The sequence below is a fragment of the Carettochelys insculpta genome, chromosome 7 (genome assembly GCF_033958435.1).
Source record: "Carettochelys insculpta isolate YL-2023 chromosome 7, ASM3395843v1, whole genome shotgun sequence".
NCBI classification, from domain to species: Eukaryota; Metazoa; Chordata; order Testudines; family Carettochelyidae; genus Carettochelys; species Carettochelys insculpta.
In genome coordinates, this window is record NC_134143.1 from 29,092,941 (window position 1) to 29,112,795 (window position 19,855).

Here is a 19,855-nt window from a genome sequence, read left to right on the forward strand (position 1 = left end):
TGATTGGCCACCCCAATATTTCTGAATATGTAACAAAAAACAGGCAGGCAACACTGTAGAGTAACTCTTTCATATCTGGCAGTCCCAGGATCAGGAGGTTGACAGATATTCAAATATTCTGTATAACAGAAAGGTGTAACTAGCGGTGTATAACACTAAAGAAAAACAAGATTAAATATTAAGAAACAAAAATGTATGCAGAGTACTTTATTCACTAACAATAGTATATTGTACGCTATAAACACATTTTCTGTATTTATTGTATTTACTCTCACTATACTGTACTTACGGAAAACATAATTAAAATTTACTTACAGTTAAAATGCCGGTTATTTGAGAATTCTGGATAATAGAATGCCAGATATGAAAGAGTTTACTGTACATCATGTGTTCATTTCTTTAAAAAAGCCCTTTAAAAATGAGAGAGAATGCCATTCAATTTGTTGGCATAATATGAAGTTTCACTTCGTCTCCCAGGTCTTACTGAACTCCCTGCTATTGAAACAAGGTTTAAGTCACAGAAAATACATTATGTTGAACAATGCATCCAATTTTCACACATTTTAAAGCACCTTGAAAAATTTTAAATGCCAATTTTCCAAACACAATGCATGTTTTCATAACACACACAATTCCTTTCCAGCTAGGTGAATAGGAGCTTTTTTTCCCTTTTCTTAAAGAAAAAAAAAAAAAAAAGGGTGTTTAATCTGAAGTGGAAAAGGAATCCATTCAAAACAACAAAAGTTGCGAAGAGTGGATGATGGGTCTAATGTGTTTGAACTGTCTGATGAATGGCTGTGAACACTAATTTTCTTTGGTAGCATTTATTGTTGTTTCACTCATGCTTAAGTGGCACCAACAAGTATTTTGATTAAAAAAAGATAATATTTTATCTAGTTTCCCAGGATGTCTGTAATGCCTCTATAAACTCTAATGCAGTTTTTTATTAACAATAATGTTCAGGAAATCACAAGATACACACAAGATATGGAGAAACTGGAAAGGATTCAGAAGCAAGTGTCAAGGAAGATCTAAGGATGGAATTAGGGTTACCCACCCTCCTGGACTGTCCCAAATCATCCAGAATTAAAGATTTGTCACATGCCATAGTCTTTAATTAAAGATTAGTTGTCCAAACAAAACTGGCAACCCTAAATGGAATACAAGCCTTATGAGCAAAAGGTTAAAGGAACTGGGTATGTTTGCTTTGAAAAAGAGGACAGTGAAGGAAAGCAAGACAGCCATCTCCTGAAAAGTTGCCATAAAAAATATGAAGAAAAGCTGTTCTCTCTCTTTACCGAGAGGGCAGGACAAGAAACCCTTGCCATATAAATGATTTCAAACTACACCATAGTAGATTTAGATTAAGGCTATACCTACACTACAGTTTTGTCAGCATAATTTATATTGCTTGGAGGAGTGAATAAATCAACCCAAGAAACAAAATCACACAAACATAAGCGCTGGCATTGGCAGCATTATGTCAGAAGGAGAGCTTCTCCTACCAACATAGCTATTTGCTGCTTGCAGGAACTGGAGTAGTTAGGCTAATGGAAGAGCTCCCTCCCATTAGCTTAGAGTGGCTACATTAGAAAGCTTACAGTGGTACAGCTACATGGCTGTAAACTTTTAACTGTAGCCATGCCCTAAGACTCAGGAAAAATTTCTCAATTGTAGGAGCACTAAGGTAATGGAATAGACAGACTAAGGAAGTGGTGAAGGCTCCTTTGCAGAAGGTTTTTATAAGGAGAGTGGACAGACCCACCTATGTTGGGTGGCTTAGACACAACAGCTTCTGTACGTAGAAGCAGGTTAGACTAGAGGTTCGCTGAAGTCCCAGATAACCCTATTCTCCTAAATTACAGATTAGTCAGAGTAAAATATTGTACTAGAAAATTTTCCCTGATAACGATGAACACCACTGTGACAAATCAGTGTGTTGATTCCTTATGTTGCTCGTTTGCATGGATCTCTCTGCAGGTAAAACTGAATCCTTAAATTGCAGGCCTTAACAAGAAGTTAAGGGTGATGAATTATGATGGCTCACATACTTCAAATATTTAACAGAAACGCATCCTATAAAACACACTTTTTAACTACTGAAGAGTGTCCCCACCACCACCATGGAGAGTTAGTAGGTGGTTAAAATTTCATTATGACTTTCTCCATCCCTGTTGTACACTAAACACAATTAACTGGACACAGCAGCTCACCTCATGTTGTCAAACTGTGTTTATTTCAAAAGTTAATTAAGATGTGAGCTAAAGTTACAGTAATAACGGGTACCTTTCTAGCTTTAAATTTACATTCGCCATACTCTAAAGAAAATGATATTCAAAGCCCTTGCCAAAAAAAAGCCACAAAAAACAAAAAACAAAAACAACAATCATCTTTGCTACAGTGTTGCAGTTTATTAGAATTACCTGGTGCCAGTCCACTAGGTTAATCAGCATCAATGGAAATTTATGCCAAGCCAAAAAGTGGGGGGGAGGGGCACAGGGGGAGAATATATAGAATTTACAAGGGCTTTGTCTTAATGCTCCAGAATAATTTCATCCTTTTTCTCTGACACATTGCTACCACACACCTCTGCACACTAACTAACATACAGTAATCCATGTTAATCTGATCCTGGGACATGAGATATTCCAGATCACATTGGTTTAATTAATATTTATTTTTGTTGCAAATTTACAAGGAAAAGGAAAGAACTGCAGCAAAGCAAGGTACTATTCAACATGTTTAGTTCCCACAAAAGGACTGTTACTCCTGATGATTAGGTTCCATCTCACATACTGGAGTAGATAGGATCACCATGACTGTCGCATAGAATCATAGGGCTAGAAGAGACCTCAGGCAGTCACCGAGTCCAGCCTCCTGCCCAAAGCAGGAACAACTCTAATTAAATCATCCCAGCCACGAATTTGTCAAGCAAGGACTTTAAAACCTCTAGGAATGGAGATTCTCTAGATAACGCATCCCAGTGCTTCACAACCCTCCTAGTGAAATAGTTTTTCCTAATATCCAACCTAGACCTCCCACACTGTAACTTGAGACCATTGTTCCTTGTTCTGCCATCCATCACTACTGAGAACACACTCTCTCCATCCACTTTAGAATCCCCCTTCAGGAAGCTGAAGGCTGCTATCAAATCAACTCTCAGTCTTCTCTTCTGTAAACCAAAAAACCCCAAATCCTTCTACTCGTAGGTCATGTGCTCCAGCCCCCTAATCATTCTGATTGCCCTCCACTGGATCATTTCCAGTGCATCTGCATCCCTTCTATACTGGGGGACCAAGAACTGGACGCAATACTCCAGACGTGGCCTCAACAATGCCGAATAGAGGGGAACAACAGCATTTTTAGATCCGCTGGAAATGTGCCTCATAATGCACCCCAATATGCCATTAGCCTTCATGGCTACACGGGCACACTGTTGACTCTAATGCAGACTCTCTTCCACTGAAATCCCCAGCTCCTTTTCTGCTGCACTGATACACTCCAACTTATCTACCTGTCTCCCTAGCTTAATGTCATCCACAGATTTGCTGAGGGTGCAATCCATCCCCTTATCCAGGTCATTAATAAAGATGTTGAACAATACGAGCCTTAGAACTGATCCTAGAGGTGCTCCATTTGAAACCAACTGCCAACCAGATATTGAGCCATTGACCACTATCCATTGGGCCAAACCACCTAACCAGCTTTCTATCCACCTTACAGTCCATTTATCCAATCCTTACTTCCTTAACTTGTGATCAAGAATATTGTGGGAGTATCAAAAGCTTTGCTTAAGTCAAGGTATAGCATATCCACTGACTTCCCCATACCAGAGAGCCAATTACCTCCATGGCAGCAATCAGCTGAGGGGTTCAGACATTCTGTCCAGCTGTGGGGCCCAATGGTCACCATGTGCAGCAGCCCTTCAAGCACCATGGACCCAGATTTCCTGTGGCAGGAAGCTGAGAGCATGCAGGCAGCAGCACCCACATGTGCCAGCACTGCACTCCCTCAAGAGGCCCTGAGCTGCCCACCCACCACTCATGGGACCCAGCCAGCCCCCCGAGTGCCCCCAGGGCTTCCCCCCCACCCCGAGGGAACCCAAGGCTCCCAGGAATCCAGGTGGGGAGGGAAGTGGCAGGGGGCTCTCTCCTGGACAGATTCCAAGCTCTGAGACCTGCTGGAGCTCTTGGGTGAGGAGGAGGTGTTCCAAGGAATGGGGAGCAAGCAGCGGAACACAGAAGCATTCACCCAGCTGGCCAAGGGCCTGGCTGCCCAGGGTCATCCTGCCTGCACTCCTGACCATGTCAGGAGTGAAGTAAAGGAGTTGCACCAGGGTTATACCCAGGCCCGGGACACAACCAGCCAGCCAGTCTGGAGCTGCCCCCACTGCTTGCCCCTATTACAGGGAGCTCAGGAAAATCCTGGGCACCAGTACACCTCCTCTCCTCCCAGCCATCCTTGACACCATGGCCAAGGAGCCTCAGCAGGCCTCGGGCCAGGGGTTCTGCCCAGACACCAGCCCCACACACCTCAGCGGGCCCCCAGAGAAGCCAGCCCCTAGGACCGCAGAGGAGGGCTCCAGCAATAGACCTCCCCTCCTGGAGCTCCAGCCAGGCATCCACCCGATGGGTGTCCCCTGACCGTGGGAGTGGAGCTTCAGGTATGTCCCTCACAGGGTGTACACCCCAGGTTATGGGGTGGGAGCATGGGACATGACCGGGGGGGAGTGGGGGGCACATTTCCAGCTGAGCCCGGCCTACCATGGACCAGTGGGACCATGGCCCCGGGACAGCGGTATGGCCCCCAGGGCCCATCAGCACCCACTCCCGTGGGTCAGGGCCCAGTACTAATGGCTGTCCTCTCTCTTCCCATCCCTGCCACCATCCACAGCCACACCATCTGAGGGCCACAACAGTGCAGCGGTCTCCATGGTGCCAGACAGCCTGCCAGGGACATCACAAAGTGGCAGCCATCTGGGACAGGGACCACCACTGGGACCAGCCCAACATCACCGGAGACAGCTGCAAGCAGCCACCCACCCCCAGGTCCTTGCCACCCTCCAACACCAGGTGGGCATGGTTCAGGTGACTGCTGAACCTCTCCTGGCTGGTAGTGAGGTGGCCTATGTAGGGCTGCATAAGCCAGGGCTAGAGGGGGTAGACCACATCTGCCATGAGGCAGAGGGGAACGGTGGTGTCCCCCAGAGGGATCAGAGGGAGATCCCTCTGGAGGATGTAAGCCCCCACTTCCATCTGGAGGCACAGGCCTCAGTCCTGGAAAACATGGGTGTCGGGGGTTCAGCCAGGCCGGTCAACACATGTGTCTTGGAAGTGGCCCCAACTGTCCACCATGGCCTGGAGGACCACCGCGTGGTAGCCCTTCCTGTTTGTAAAGTGTCCCCCACTGTGGTCTGGGGTCTGGATAGCAATGTAGATCCCATCCAGGGCCCTGAAGCAGTTGGGGAACCCCATGATGGCAAACCCCATGATGGCCGCATCCAGTTACCCAATCCACACAAGCCTATGGAGCAGCAGGGCATTCAGTGCCTGGACCACCTGTTGGGAAGGGACATGGGCACCTGTGAGGGAGTGCTGGGTGCACCCAGCCCCACTCCCTGAGCCCCCCCTTCTCCCCAGGTGCCCTCCCCAGACCCCTTTCCTGACCCCCCTGCCCCACAATGGGTTCCCACGCATGTCTCCTTACCTCCATGACAACGGCCCCAACAGTGGCCTTGCCCACATCAAACTGGTATCCTACGGATTGGTAGCTGTCTGGAGAGGCCAGCTTCCAGAAAGTGATACCAACCCTTTTCTAGGCAGTGAGGGCACGTCACATGTGGGCGTCGTGGTGCCTCAGGGTGGGGGTGAGCCACTGGCAGAGCTGAAGGAACATCTGCTGGCACATCTGGAAATTCCAGAGCCAGTGGTCATCATCCCAGTCCCCCGTGACCAGGCACTCCCACCACTGAGGTGGTGGAGTAGCTCCATAGCCAGCAAAGCACCCAATGGGGAGGAACCAGGAGGCCCCCCACAGTCTGGGTCAACCCCTTCATCCCCTGAGGAGGGCTCCCCTTCCAGGAGGTGCTGGGTGGCCTCCTGTGCAGTGCCAACCAGGCGGGTTTCTGCCTCAGTGACAGCCCAGTGGGCTTCTGGCTGCAGATGCTTCTGCTGCTGGGGGGTCCATAGCTGCATGCACTGGGTCCGCGAGTCTGGTGTCAGCTCTGCAGGCCTCTTGCTGTGCAGGCCGAGTGTTTGGGAGAGGCCCTTTAAAGGAGCAGCTTGCTGTTGCCCCTGAAGGGCTAGTTGGCTCTGTGACACCCATCTGCAGGCTTTCCTGTCCCCTTATTTCGAAAGGAGCCACTTTTGTGTGTAGACACTCTCCCAGGGGGCCCCTTTTGATGTTGCCCATTGCTACATCAACATTGAACACCAGCGGTGCCAGCCCTGGAGGATGTGTAGACGCTACACATTGAAGTAGCTTATTTCTATCTCTCTACATCAAAATATGCTATGTTGCCATAGTGTTCTACTGTAGATGTAGCTTTAGGAGGCTAGTGCTGCTGTCTATGTTGGATTATTGAAGTCCCCTGTTCGTCAGTGCAGGTTGAACCTCTCTCATCTGGCACCTGACTGGCACAGGACAAGAGAATTTGCCGGATGACAGAAGGTCAATATTTTCTATTTACCAACACTTCCATTGCTTTCTGGGCTCTGAGGAGACATTTAGGGGTAAATTACAGAAAAAATAACAGCAAAGAACCCTGAGAGCCAGGACTGGTGGCTGTAAACAATTATGGGCCCATTGGAAACTTGGCCACATCTATGAAAAATGGCCATCCATCCAGCTAACTAAAATCATGCCGGATTACAAAGTTTGCCAGACGAGAGAGTTCGAGTTTACAGAAGTTTAACCTGTGCTAGAACATTTATCCAGCATTGTTCAGGTCCTTAACTCAAAATCAGTTTTATTTTTCTTCATTAAATCATTGTTCTGGAGTGGGGCTGGGGATGAGATTCTCTATGCAGGATGCTCCAAGGAAAGCAGCAGCTTGGGGTGAGGTGAGAAGTGCCCCTCCATGGCTACTGCAGCTACAGCAGACACATCTGGGGGGGCGGGGGCAAGTGAATTTATGGTATTAATTTCTGCAGTGAGGTTAACATAAGGGATTTTGTAAACAACAAAACAAAACACAAACTTGCCAGTGAAGATCCCACCTCCAAAAGTGAAATTAAAAAAAAAAATACTGCACAAGAATATTTTTATAATCAGTCAGTTCAAAAGAGGACTATAATACTGTACTAAATATACACATGAAAACAAGTTTGGCATGAATTTTCCCCTCTTTCTTTAACCTCTCTTTTTAAAAGCAGATTTTTTTGACCTACCAGATTAGTGTTCAAACTTTATCAGCAGTAAGTTAGTTTTCACAACACAAGTTGCTGTTTATAGAGTCCAACTAGACCACCCAGGAACCACTGGATGACCTGAGGAACCATTGCACCACTAAAGAGATTCCTATTGTGACTATACTTGATGGCCAGACATGCAGGCCAATAAAATGCTTTCTACAAATACAAGCACAAGCAGGGTAAAATGTTGTAGCTTATTCCTTTCCCCAACAAAGACTGCAAATGTGGTTCAGTCCACACATTTTACAAATCTAGGGCAAAGCAAGTTGGCAAATTTGACAAGACATTTTTATTTTCCACTCAAAACAACTTTTCATTTTGAAGCTTATTTCAATTGAATTTTACAAAGCTATAAAAAGACAGAAAAATTTTGTAACAAGTTAAGCTTTTCTTCCACTTGTTAGTGCACAAAATGATGTTAGAGAAACATTTGCTTCAGGTGAACTTGCAATGATGTTCCCCTACAATTTTTGGTATTGCCAATGAACCAAATTCTGTTGTCAGTTTGAAACTTAGTACAGAGATTTGACTATTTTAGATTGTAACATGGCAAGATGTCGTCACGTTACTTCTTTCTTCCTTTAATTGGGTTCTGTGTTTTATTTGTTTCCCTGTATACTGGATAAATAGGATGACAACATTAGTTTCAACAAACCAAAATAAATCTCCAAAGACTAAGGTTTTTATTTTTAAATGAATTAGACTGTGAGTCTGTTTTCATATAAGCCAATTAGCTATATTGTACTGTAGTTTAATTGCATGGAATTAAACAGTTGAAAAACCATCTAGATAATTTTCTTGGATAGGCACGACCTCAATGAATGACAAGCTATAAGTCATTTAAATCACGTAGTTTCTTCAAAGCTCGTTTACTGCATGTGTTTCACAGGGTAAGAGTAGAAGGAAATGGCAATACTGGATAACTACTAAAGAAAGCTATACAGAAGCTTGTCTCTATCTTATTTTTTAACCAAAATTCTCTTGTATACACTAAGCAGCTAACATCTAAGGCTAGATAAAAACTGTTGACTAATTAGCTAACTAGGAATTCTGGCATAACTAAGATCCTCAGCTATCCCAAGACCACCAGCTACTGTTAACTACAATATCTAGCAACCACTGTAGCAATGATAGTTAGGAAAGGCTTGGTTGAGTTATTTAGGACAACAGAAACTCAGTAAAATTCACATTTATAAAATAAAACAGATATTTTTCTGCAGGAAAATGATGAAAAATAGAATAAGGTTTGAGCCAAGAAAGGAGGTGACTAAGAAAGCAAATATAACCATCTGAATAAATCATTTTAACGTTAGTCACAGTGTGAATGAACATAATTATATGCCTCTTCACTGTGTTCATGTTTTTCTCTTTCAATTGCAAATCTATTCAACTGTCGTGTAGTTCTGAAGATGTTACTAATACTTTATATGTTAATATATTATACCGCCCATCTGTGGGCATTTTAAATGACACAACTTAGCAGTTCAAAAGTACCAAAGCTTGAGCATGAGTAAGGGTTTTACTATGGTCAGATTGGAGTGATTTTTCTCTTCATAGTATTTAAGGCTAAAATAGATACAAAGAGAAATTGAAACTGATTTTAAAATATTTTGATAGGGTAAATGAAAAGATTATATACTGTGCTCTTTAATTTATGCACTTGTACGTCTGTTTATGCTGAAGAGCAATTAAATGGCTAAAGACCCTGTAGATCAAACTAACAAGTGGTTTGGAAATAGAAAAGATAATTGTTTCTACCTACTAATTTAAAGACTGATTCAAAATAGGTGCTCAGCACCCACAATTCCCACTGAAGTCAACAGGAGTTGCAGATGTAAAATACTTTCAGGAAAAGGCTGAAAGGACCATTCTCAGGCAAAACCAAAACTCCAATAGGAATCAAGAAATGAGAAAAGTTCACAGAACTTAGCCCTTGGTTCATCAGATCTTCTTCTCCCTTCTGAACAATTAAATACTACTTTCCTTATAGGAAGGAGGATATAGGCGATTTGAAATAATATTTCTCTCTTTCTCAAACTGCGTGTTGGTACAAGACACTTACTGGTATGAGACTAGTACAACACTAATATAGGCTGAACTGCTCTTGTCCGGCACCATTGGGACCTGACTGGTGCCAGACAAGAGAATTTGCCAGATGGACAGGAGATCAATATTTCGAGCACACTACCTACACTTCCACTGCTGACTGGGTTCTTAGAAGACATCTAGGGATAAATTACTGATAAATAACAGCACAAAACACTAAGAGTGGTGGCTTTAAACAAAATTTATGGGACCACGGGAAACTTGGCCACACCCATAATAAGTAGTTGTCCGGCTAACTAAAATCAGGCCCGATTACAGAGTTTGCTGGACAAGTGTGTTACAGATTTGAAAGGTTCAACCTGTATGTCATCACTTTATGACTTGACATAAGATGCCCCCTCAAAGCAATCCAATATCTCTCAGTATATTACCCAAAGAATCCCCTTACTATAAAAATCTTGGTCTCTTCTCAAATATTTCAGAATTATCAAACCATACATCTGGAAAAGCCCAAGGGAAAAGTGGAGACTCGCAGCTTGCATTTCCATCTAGGAATTTATAACACGCTTATCACCAGAACCTGAAGGGCATCAATGACATGGTTTGTAGAACACTAGTGAGTAAAGTCCAGAGCATGGAACCCCTTACAAAAAACAACCTTCCACTAGGCACTCTCTTTTCACACTGGAAGCTGCTAGCTTGAGTGCCACTTCTTACCACATCAATGAAGCAAGAGATCCTATGTGTATTATTTACAGCTGTGTATGTGAAAACCAACACCTTAAATCCCACCCAGATATGAAACAGAAGCCAGTGCCATACTGACTACGGTGCACTGGTGCGACATGCTCTCATGAATGTGCTTTCTATAAATATATCCCTAATCAATAAATCATTTAATTCTACTACAGTTGTTCAAACTTTACTCTCTAAGCAGATCCTGGCAGAGTAAGATTCTTCTCAACTTGAATCAGGGTGGCAGGGTCAGGTTCTAAATGGGCAGCCACATAAAACATAACTGGATACAATCGCTCCCAAATAGGGATTAATGCTAAAGAGGTCAGTAGAATACACATCCTTCACAGCAAGAACTTGATAACATTAACAAGAATAAAGCAAATAGGAAAAACAAAAGTATCTTATTACTGTAAAAAAAAACTTGATCTAAGTAGTATGAATGACTCTCAAATTGATTTCCATACCAACTCCATTCCCGCCTTCATGGTACCTGAATTTGTTATGGTCTTTCGCTAATTTAGTGTAGGGCATTCTGTGCAGCGGTGCATGGAGAATAGGATGTCTTGTTTAGCCCAGCATGGAACTGAGGAAATTCTCAGGATACAAAGTGGCTGTGACTGACTGATATGCGTAGAATACCCAGTATCCTGTGGGAGCAATCAAAGGCTAAGAAGCCAAATGCAGTACATTGCTGGAATAGAAGGAGCATGATTTCCCTCCTGCTTCCAAATCCTACATCTACTCATCTGTAGCCAGCCAGGCTTGGGTTCCCCAGAGACGAGGCTGCACCCAGAAGGCGAGTGCTATATTTGGTTTATTGAAAGCGTGTGACACCCGCGACGGGAGCCCCGGAGACACCACAGTCACCAGTAGGGGAAAACCCGACACGTCGGAGCTTCGCTTGGGGAGAGGATCTGTAACAGGCCTTCTAACACTAGCTGATAAGCTGAGCTCATTAACATAAGATTGCCTAAAATTGCCTATGCATTCCTTATCACTATCTTTAGTAGCCTACTGCCAGCATAGCCTTGGAGTTTGGGCAGCTGCGGCTTGTTTCGCAGATGATTTGAGTTGTTTTGCAGCTTTCACCTTGCACAGACCAGTTTTGGTATCTCTTGTTTATTGGCAGCATGCTTCTGTATATGATTCCTCTAAGAGTTCACAGAGGGGTCGGACTGCTCTCATGAGACCGTTACAAAGTCTTCTCGCACCCTTCATCATCACAGCACCTGCATCTCTGAATGAGTTAACCCTCACTGAGAGCGAGGAATATCAGTCTTACATAAAGCTCTTCTTTGGAGACTGAGCCTTCCTTGCCTAAACCTTCAATGTGTAGAAGCCCAGGATGTTCAGGTACTGGACTAAAGTCTCAGTTTGATTCCCCCGCCATCTGTTACCATCCTCTGTAGAATCCTCACACGCCTATAACTTGTATTTGAACACTGAACCTTCCCACTCCCATCCCCTGACTCACATATGTTCTTTTCAAAACTGCTGACCCTCCCCTACTTTCCTTTTCCTCTTCCTATCAACATGTTTCAAATCCTCTCTGTTTGTATACATTTGTATGTCTCATTGTCCCATGCTCTGATGTTACAGTGGAAGTTCTTCCCCTATTTGGTATACTCAAACAGTTGTAATGTTACCCTCAAAGAACAGTGGGTTCATTTAATCAGTGCCTCCAAAAATGATGAACATGTCTTAGACTTACCTACACTCAACTGGACAATGATCACACATTACAGTACACATTAGAATGAACTACAGTTGCTAACTCTCTTGATTCCTGGCTTCCTTAAGCCCCCGCTGATATAAAGGCATACTTTCCCACTTCAGGAATCCAAAGAGAGTAATGTGAGGATATTTGTCCACCACAGGTCTGCAGATGTGCTTAAAAAACAAGTAAGTGTTGTTAAATTACAGCAACTGTATCTCTGGATATAAAGCTTCCGAAACCAGAGTCTTCCATTACAGGACTTGCGCAGTAAGAAATGAGAGCAGTGTGGTGTGAAAGGGATTATTGTGGATTTTCAGAAGGTGAAGTAATTCATAGCCTGGGGCCATGGAGTTCTTAGCAGCCTTAACGAAATAAAAACATTTCTACCTAACTCTCATTCTGACCAAATGCTTCGTCAGAAAGAACCATATCTTACACAGGAGAAGAATGAAGGTGGAAACTGAGAACCTGATGACGGGATAGGAGAATATTTATTGTTGTCTGGGTGATGAAAATCAATTAAGCATTGAGTACACTTCCCCATGCTAATATTCTCCTAGAAATGTTGTAGCTGTCTTCATTTGTCCTCCCTCCCCTCATTTGTGGGTCTCACAAATCAAGTACTTCAGGTGCTGCCTTCCTACCCCAATGCCAAATGGCCAAAGAAAACATGGCAGCTGCTGCATGCCCCAGCCGTTTTTAATGGAATTTAATGAAAAACTGCAAGGACTTCTTTTCTGAGTGTATTTCCTAAACTGCCTAGTGCCCCAACTCCCTACCAGCACTATGACACCTCCCGTACTGGCTTTTACAAACTAATAAAAAGGTGCTTGATTCGCTCCTTGGCTATGCCAGTTTCCACTTGCAGAGGATAGTCCAGCAAGTTAATGGGCCCCTGGTGCTGGAATATACTCCCAGAGAGGTACTGCAGCCACACAAGATGAACACCTACCTTGCTCCACTGAGAGCCTGCAGCAAAACCAGCAACGCCCCAAAAGTGGCCTGTGCTGGGCCTGGTGGGAAAAGAAAATCCCTGGTGGAAGTACCGGAGACGGCAGAGCTGCTCAGTCTGTCCTTTGCCAGAACTAAAGTTGATCTGGAATGTATCTACTCCTGTTGGCAGTTTGCATCCGCTTGTGTCCCCCATCATCTTTTACGACAGTGTTTATGTTATCCAGAAAAAAAGCACAGAGCATATTGTATGGCAGTTTCACCACCTTCTCTCTCAAGTTAGAGAGAGAAATTTGATTCAAAGAATCAAAACAATAGAGGCAGTCTGCCAAAAAATAAAATTAAAAAAAAAAAAAAATCAACTATTTACCCAGCTCTGCTACCAACACATTTTAATGTGACAGTCCTTATCAATGCTATGTGCTAAGTCAGATTTAACACGGCATCAGTTAGCACATTTGCTGATGCACTTCATTTTCCAATGTAGAAAAAGTTAGCTTTCAAAGATTAGATGTATAGTTGTTAAGACACCGTTCATGAGTAGGGAGACTTACTATCCCCTGTGGAAACAATCTATATAAAAACAGAAGTCCTGAAATCTATCAGAAAGACAAAAAACAAACTGACTGAAATTCTTTGATCTTTGGATTGAAGAATATTTCAGGAGGCACTTTCCTACCAGCCAAAGAGAACTGACAAATGTTCCCTCTGACCATCAATATCGAGATGGTTGCAGTCCTCAAGATTTCTACTATTGCAGAGTCCTCTTTCTTGGAATGGTTGTTTCCCATGGACCAAAACGGAAGACTGACATAATGCAGTGAGTAACTTAGAATGTCATAAAGTATAAACAATAGAAGATTAAATCCATAATGGATTTATCAAATTTTGAGTTAGTGTACTTACACACCATAAACAGTTGTACTTCAGATACCTCAAAAAGCAATAATTGCTCTAACACATGGCTCATTGTCATTACAAAAGGGAGTATATACAAATGAAGAAAGTCAGAGTCAAACAAAATTTTTCTGTTGTGTAAATTGGGAGTTGATGTCATTGACATCAACTGCATCGTAGACCAGTGTCAGTGAGCTGTGTCAATCATATACAAATTCTCACATACTTTCATAACTAAGATATAGTCAGGACTTTGGTTAAAATGTCTGATTTTCAAAGTTTATAGTTTGGCCGTACAATTTTATACCGTGGTAGAACTTGGTACAATAGGTCTTATGCTAGAAGTGATTTTGGTAGCACAATTTAAAGAAAATATATTCAGCTGTCTGAGGACACAGAAATGCAAGTGAAGAAAAAGCGGTTACCAGATACTGGCACATCTTCTGCTTGTATGAGTACAAAAATATTCAGTTAAAAAAATTGAACTTGACAAGCAATTAACATCATGTTCCACACTTGCTATATTCAGCAATGTCTCATCACTATTTTCTATGTTAGAAGAGTGAAAATAGACTTTAATAGGGTGACACTCTCTTTTGTTTGGTCAACCTATTAGCATTTGTTAGAATCATGAAAAAAGCTGCTGAAGTTCTGCTCACTTTTGTTGACAAAGTCTACTCCTTTACTCAACCAGAGAGATGGGAGAGGCAGGAGGACAGAACAGATCCTGGTAGAAGATCCTGGGAACAGCAAGCTCAGGGAGAAAGCTCTGGTTGTGGGTTCATGTTCTATTATTTTTTTTGTTTGTTTCTGATAAAGCCATGCATAGTAAGAGGCATGTCAGAACATTACCTCAAGGTTTTCATGCTCTGTTCAGAAAAACAATGTGAAATGTTAGTTCCCAGTGTACTGCTCACATTTCAAAATGTGGTATGTTTCAAAAGGAATTTTGTTACATGAAGCTGTAATACTTTCATCTGATTCTAAATCACAAGGTACTTCATTGTGATATAAGTCACAGCCTGCACTAAGGCACTATGTGCACAGCTACATTACCTCAGTAGATCACTGAAGGTACTCTGCCTCCTAGAGCTCAAAGCATCCCAGGTGCATTTGAGGAAATGCCACGAAGTACCACCCCTTTACAGAGTGTGGCACACTCTTCCTCTGCTCTAACTCCGGAAGGGGACAGAGATATTGTTTCACCTACCCTCTACCACCTTTCAGACACTTTCTTCCTTGAGGGGAAGAATCTCAGTAGCAGTCCCTGTGCCATCCTGCCTGTGAAGTGACCAGGCAAAGAAGAGCATGGCTCTTTGCTCCTGCAGGTCTCACAGGAGAAGGAGGAAGGGATGGAGGAAGGATCCTTGGACGCACATGTAAGGGTTGGCCACAAATCAATTTTTTTGTTTTTATTCTCTTCAGATTTTTTTTTTTTACTTTTGTACAATTTATTCCCAAGAGGTTTTTAAATTAAATTACAAACCCTAAAACATTTCTTAATTACAGAAAATATACTTAAAACCTTCCCTAAACACATCTTTACATGACAAAAGTCAATAGGGCTAAATTCCATATCAAATCTATTTGGCTCCTTAGCTTAGAGTATGTTTTTAATTACATCTAGTTTGCAATTCAAATAATTAATACCGTGAAACAAAACAATAGCAGGTTCATTTTAATTCATAACCAGATACTTAATTCCCTGCCTCCTTTCCACTCTGATTTTAAAAAGGCAAGAAGGCAAAAAGTTAGCCTCAAAATATTTGTCAGTATATAAATAGTCTATCTTTGTTAAAAAGATCAGTTAAAGGAACACTGAGCAGTTGATGCTGCATTGAAAAGTAGTGAGCTATTGTGAAAAGTGTATGCGTGCACATACAAAGTCTAACAGAAGCAAGAGACAGAATTGTAAATTTCAAAATATTTCACTAGTTCACACTGAAGCTGACCACTCCACTCCCATTTAGTTACCCAGAACAAATCACATTTCCCAGAAGTCTTTATTGTATGCAAGAATTAAAAAAAAAAAAAAAAAAAAAAAGGACGACATTTCTGCACATGCCCATAATATTTTTTGCCACTGGGGGCAGCTGTACATAAGACTGCATTCACTGAAACCAAAGCAACAGTCGGAGAAGCTTTCAGAATGACAGTATGCAGAAGTGAACAGAGCTTGTTCATTGTACAGTGTTATTCCGTTATTCTGTGCTCCTACACAGCTTTATAGCTGGATCCGGTGCTAACTGCAATAACTGCTGTACTATGGAATACAGATACATGAATTCAGATAGCTAAATGTTGCTTGGAAGAATCTATTATGTTTTCATATAAAGAGAGATTTTAAAAGCCAGGCTTCTAACAGGAAAGATGCAAAACCGTAATATCCATGAAGATCCTATTACCTAGGAAGAATCTGAATTTTTTCTGTGAATGGTGTGTTGGGATTTATTTATTCTTGGAGTGTTCTGCATGGCTGGCAAAGAATAATGTTCCAAAATCAGTCCATCTCCCAAGGGGTCCAATTTTTCTTCCTGGGTGTCAGCAAGCCCTGACTCACAACAGTGCAGCTGACAGGGACTGTCATGCTTGTGGCACCCTAAGCAAAAAAGAAAAGACCTAAGGACGACCTTTGAACAACATAAAAGGATGGGTATGTTTTTAATTTAAAAAAAAAAAAAATTACAGAATGTAGCTTCTGCATAGACACTGTTTTAAATGTTCTGTAGACTTACCTTGATATGATTAAGGATCATAGTTAAAATGTCTATTGATTACATTGTTATTTAACTATTTTACTATAGTTATAAAGACTTTTTTTAAAAAATCTCATTAAAAGAAAATATGCAAAGTAGCTGTCAAGCTAGAAATGTCTTAAATGGTTTTTAAGAGAAAGATTCTTAGCATGATTTTTAAAATGACTGATCTTTTGGGGGGATAACTTTTCTAAGTTGTTTTTATTTACAGGTTTCAATGTAATTAGGCTACTGAGCGGATCAGCTGTAGCCCTGGTAATAGCCCCTACTGTATTACTGACAATGCTTTCTTCTGCTGAACGAGGATGCCCTAAGGGCTGTAGGTGCGAAGGAAAAATGGTATATTGTGAATCTCAGAAATTACAGGAGATACCATTGACTATATCTGCTGGTTGTTTAGGTTTGTCCCTTCGCTATAACAGCCTTCAAAGACTAAAATATAATCAGTTCAAAGGTCTAAATCAGCTCACCTGGCTGTATCTAGACCATAACCACATCAGCACTATTGATGAAAATGCTTTCAATGGAATACGCAGACTAAAAGAATTGATCCTGAGTTCCAACAGAATCTCCTATTTTCTTAATAATACCTTCAGACCTGTGACAAACCTTCGTAACTTGGATCTGTCATACAATCAGCTGCAGTCTCTGGGATCTGAACAGTTCAGAGGCTTAAGGAAGCTGCTGAGTTTACATTTGCGATCCAATTCCCTAAGAACCATCCCTGTTCGAATATTCCAAGATTGCAGAAACCTTGAACTTCTGGACCTGGGTTACAATCGTATCCGAAGTTTAGCAAGGAATGTCTTTGCAGGCATGATCAGACTGAAGGAGCTTCACCTGGAGCACAATCAGTTTTCTAAGCTGAACCTGGCACTTTTTCCAAGGCTAGTCAGCCTTCAAAACCTTTATTTACAGTGGAATAAAATCAGTGTGATAGGACAAACTATGTCCTGGACCTGGAGCTCATTACAAAGGCTTGATTTATCTGGCAATGAAATAGAAGCTTTCAGTGGACCTAGCGTTTTTCAGTGTGTGCCCAATTTGCAGCGCCTCAACCTGGATTCAAACAAGCTCACGTTTATTGGTCAAGAAATTTTGGATTCTTGGATATCCCTCAATGACATCAGCCTTGCTGGGAATATATGGGAATGCAGCAGAAACATTTGCTCTCTGGTAAACTGGCTAAAAAGTTTTAAAGGCCTGAGGGAAAATACAATTATATGTGCTAGCCCCAAAGAGCTGCAGGGGGTGAACGTTATTGACGCAGTGAAAAACTACAGTATCTGTGGCAAAAGTACTACAGAGAGGTTTGAATTAGCAAAAGCTGCCCCAAAGCCAACTTTTAAACCAAAACTGACCAGGCCTAAACATGACAGCAAACCCCCGCTGCCCCCAACTGTCAGAACCACTGAATCCAGCTCAGAGCTCGAGCATGACACAGAACACATCTCTTTTCATAAAATCATAGCAGGGAGCGTGGCTCTTTTTTTGTCCGTTCTTGTGATCCTGCTGGTAATCTATGTATCATGGAAGCGTTACCCAGCCAGTATGAAGCAGCTGCAGCAACACTCTCTCATGCGAAGGCACAGAAAAAAAAAAAGACAGTCACTGAAGCAAATGACTCCAACCACACAGGAATTTTACGTAGATTACAAACCTACCAACACTGAAACCAGTGAGATGTTGCTGAATGGAACTGGACCCTGCGCGTATAACAAATCAGGCACCAGGGAATGTGAGGTATGAACCATTGTGATAAAAGAGCATTTAAAAGCTGGGAAATGGTGATGCTTTATTGAACTCTAGTGACTATAAAGGGAATGTATTTTTTTCCACTGCTTTGGCACAGCACTTCCCTGTCACTTTTTTTGTACATTCATAATACTGGTTATTTTATTTTCATACATAACCAACCCATTGCAATTTAAATCCCACAAATAAATGTGAAGCTGCAGCTCTGATATAATATGACATCTATTGTACAGACCATCTACTGATTTAATTAAAATCTCACTTGTTTTTAAATAGGTAACTTCTTTCATGACTAATTCACCACATCTGCAGCGAGCATGCTTGTGTTTAGGCAGAAAATGACAATGCAAAGAAAAACATTTTGAAGTTCACTTTCATGAATCAAAGACACATTGACTGAGCTGGGTATTACATCTTCATGTAAATTCTAGGAGTTGCTTAATCTTAGACATGGAGCAGCCCTGAAAGAATGCCTCATTTTTTTGCACTGCAAGGATGATCAGAAGCCAGTGTTAAGTAAAAGCTTCAGCAGCTCTGTGTGTCACCGTAAGCTAAAGAGGGAGAAAAATCTAGGCTTAATAAGTAAAGAGAGAAAAATATAGATTGCCGTTTAGCATATGAAAATGCAAAAAGGAATTTCTAGAGCTAACTACTCATTGAAACCTGTTCATGTGGCTTAATACAAAAGGTGCCAGTGTTTAGCCCTTCTTATATCCAGTTGCCTTTCAGAAAGTAGTCAAAAGGCATTCATTAAACCAAGCGCAGAAATTCCTTATTGATGTAATTAGAGGAACTCAAATGTGCAGTAGCAAATGCAAGACCACTTCCTGCACACATTTGTTTGGGTGCTCATTAGAAATTCTCCTTTCAAGACTGTCAAAGACATTAATGTGGTTAATGAAACCATTAAATCTTTCATTTTCTTCAATTTTATTTGTGGTCCGTGCTCACTAGAGTATGTGGATGTCCTTTGCACACTACCCATGTTAAAGCTAAATGAAGCTTCAAGTATTTAGAAAGCCAATCACAGTACATTTAGAAGCAGCACAACAGCTGAAAAGAGCTTACAGTGAAAACTGACCAAAGGAAGAAGGCTTCCAAAATGATTTATAAAAATTATTTGTTTCTATCATAACCCTGCTGACATTACAGAGATACATATTCATTTTTAATGTGAAGCCATTCAGCATGTTTCAGGACTAAGCTAGATGGATATTTGTAATCTGGGTATCTGTCCCTATCCCTCAAAGACATTGACAAAATTATTGCAGAATATACCATCCCCCATATTTTAAAATAAATTATAACCTTCACATATAGACAAAATGATATTTTAAACTCTCTGCTTTCTCCATTTTAAATGCAGTAGCATTGTTAAAAAAGCTAATCAGTAATTTCAAGATCTCTGTTTTGTAACTTGATTTGCTTTAGTAAAGTGCATGTCTTTGACCACTTGAAGGAAGGTTTCTACAACACAGTTTTACTGCAGCAGATTGAAAAAGCAAAACCTTCTAACAGGGTGTTCTTCTGCATTCTTTGCTTACTGGGGAAAATAATCAAAATAAATCATCTTGAACTGTGCT

General features: G+C 41.7%; 2 protein-coding genes across 2 annotated transcripts in view; one reads left to right on the forward strand and one right to left on the reverse strand.

The window, feature by feature from the left end:
* CTNNA3 (catenin alpha 3) overlaps positions 1-19,855 on the reverse strand; it is a 751,450-nt gene that overhangs the window by 355,614 nt on the left and 375,981 nt on the right. Inside the window, 1 exon segment of the mRNA XM_074999587.1 lies at positions 10,295-10,324. Within this exon segment, the coding sequence (XP_074855688.1) occupies positions 10,295-10,324 (30 nt within the window).
* Positions 14,162-19,855, forward strand: part of LRRTM3 (leucine rich repeat transmembrane neuronal 3) — a 124,632-nt gene continuing 118,938 nt past the window's right edge. The window contains exons 1-2 of the mRNA XM_074999562.1: positions 14,162-14,210; positions 16,729-18,260. Coding sequence (XP_074855663.1) covers positions 14,162-14,210; positions 16,729-18,260 — 1,581 coding nt within the window. The remainder of the gene's footprint in view (positions 14,211-16,728; positions 18,261-19,855) is intronic.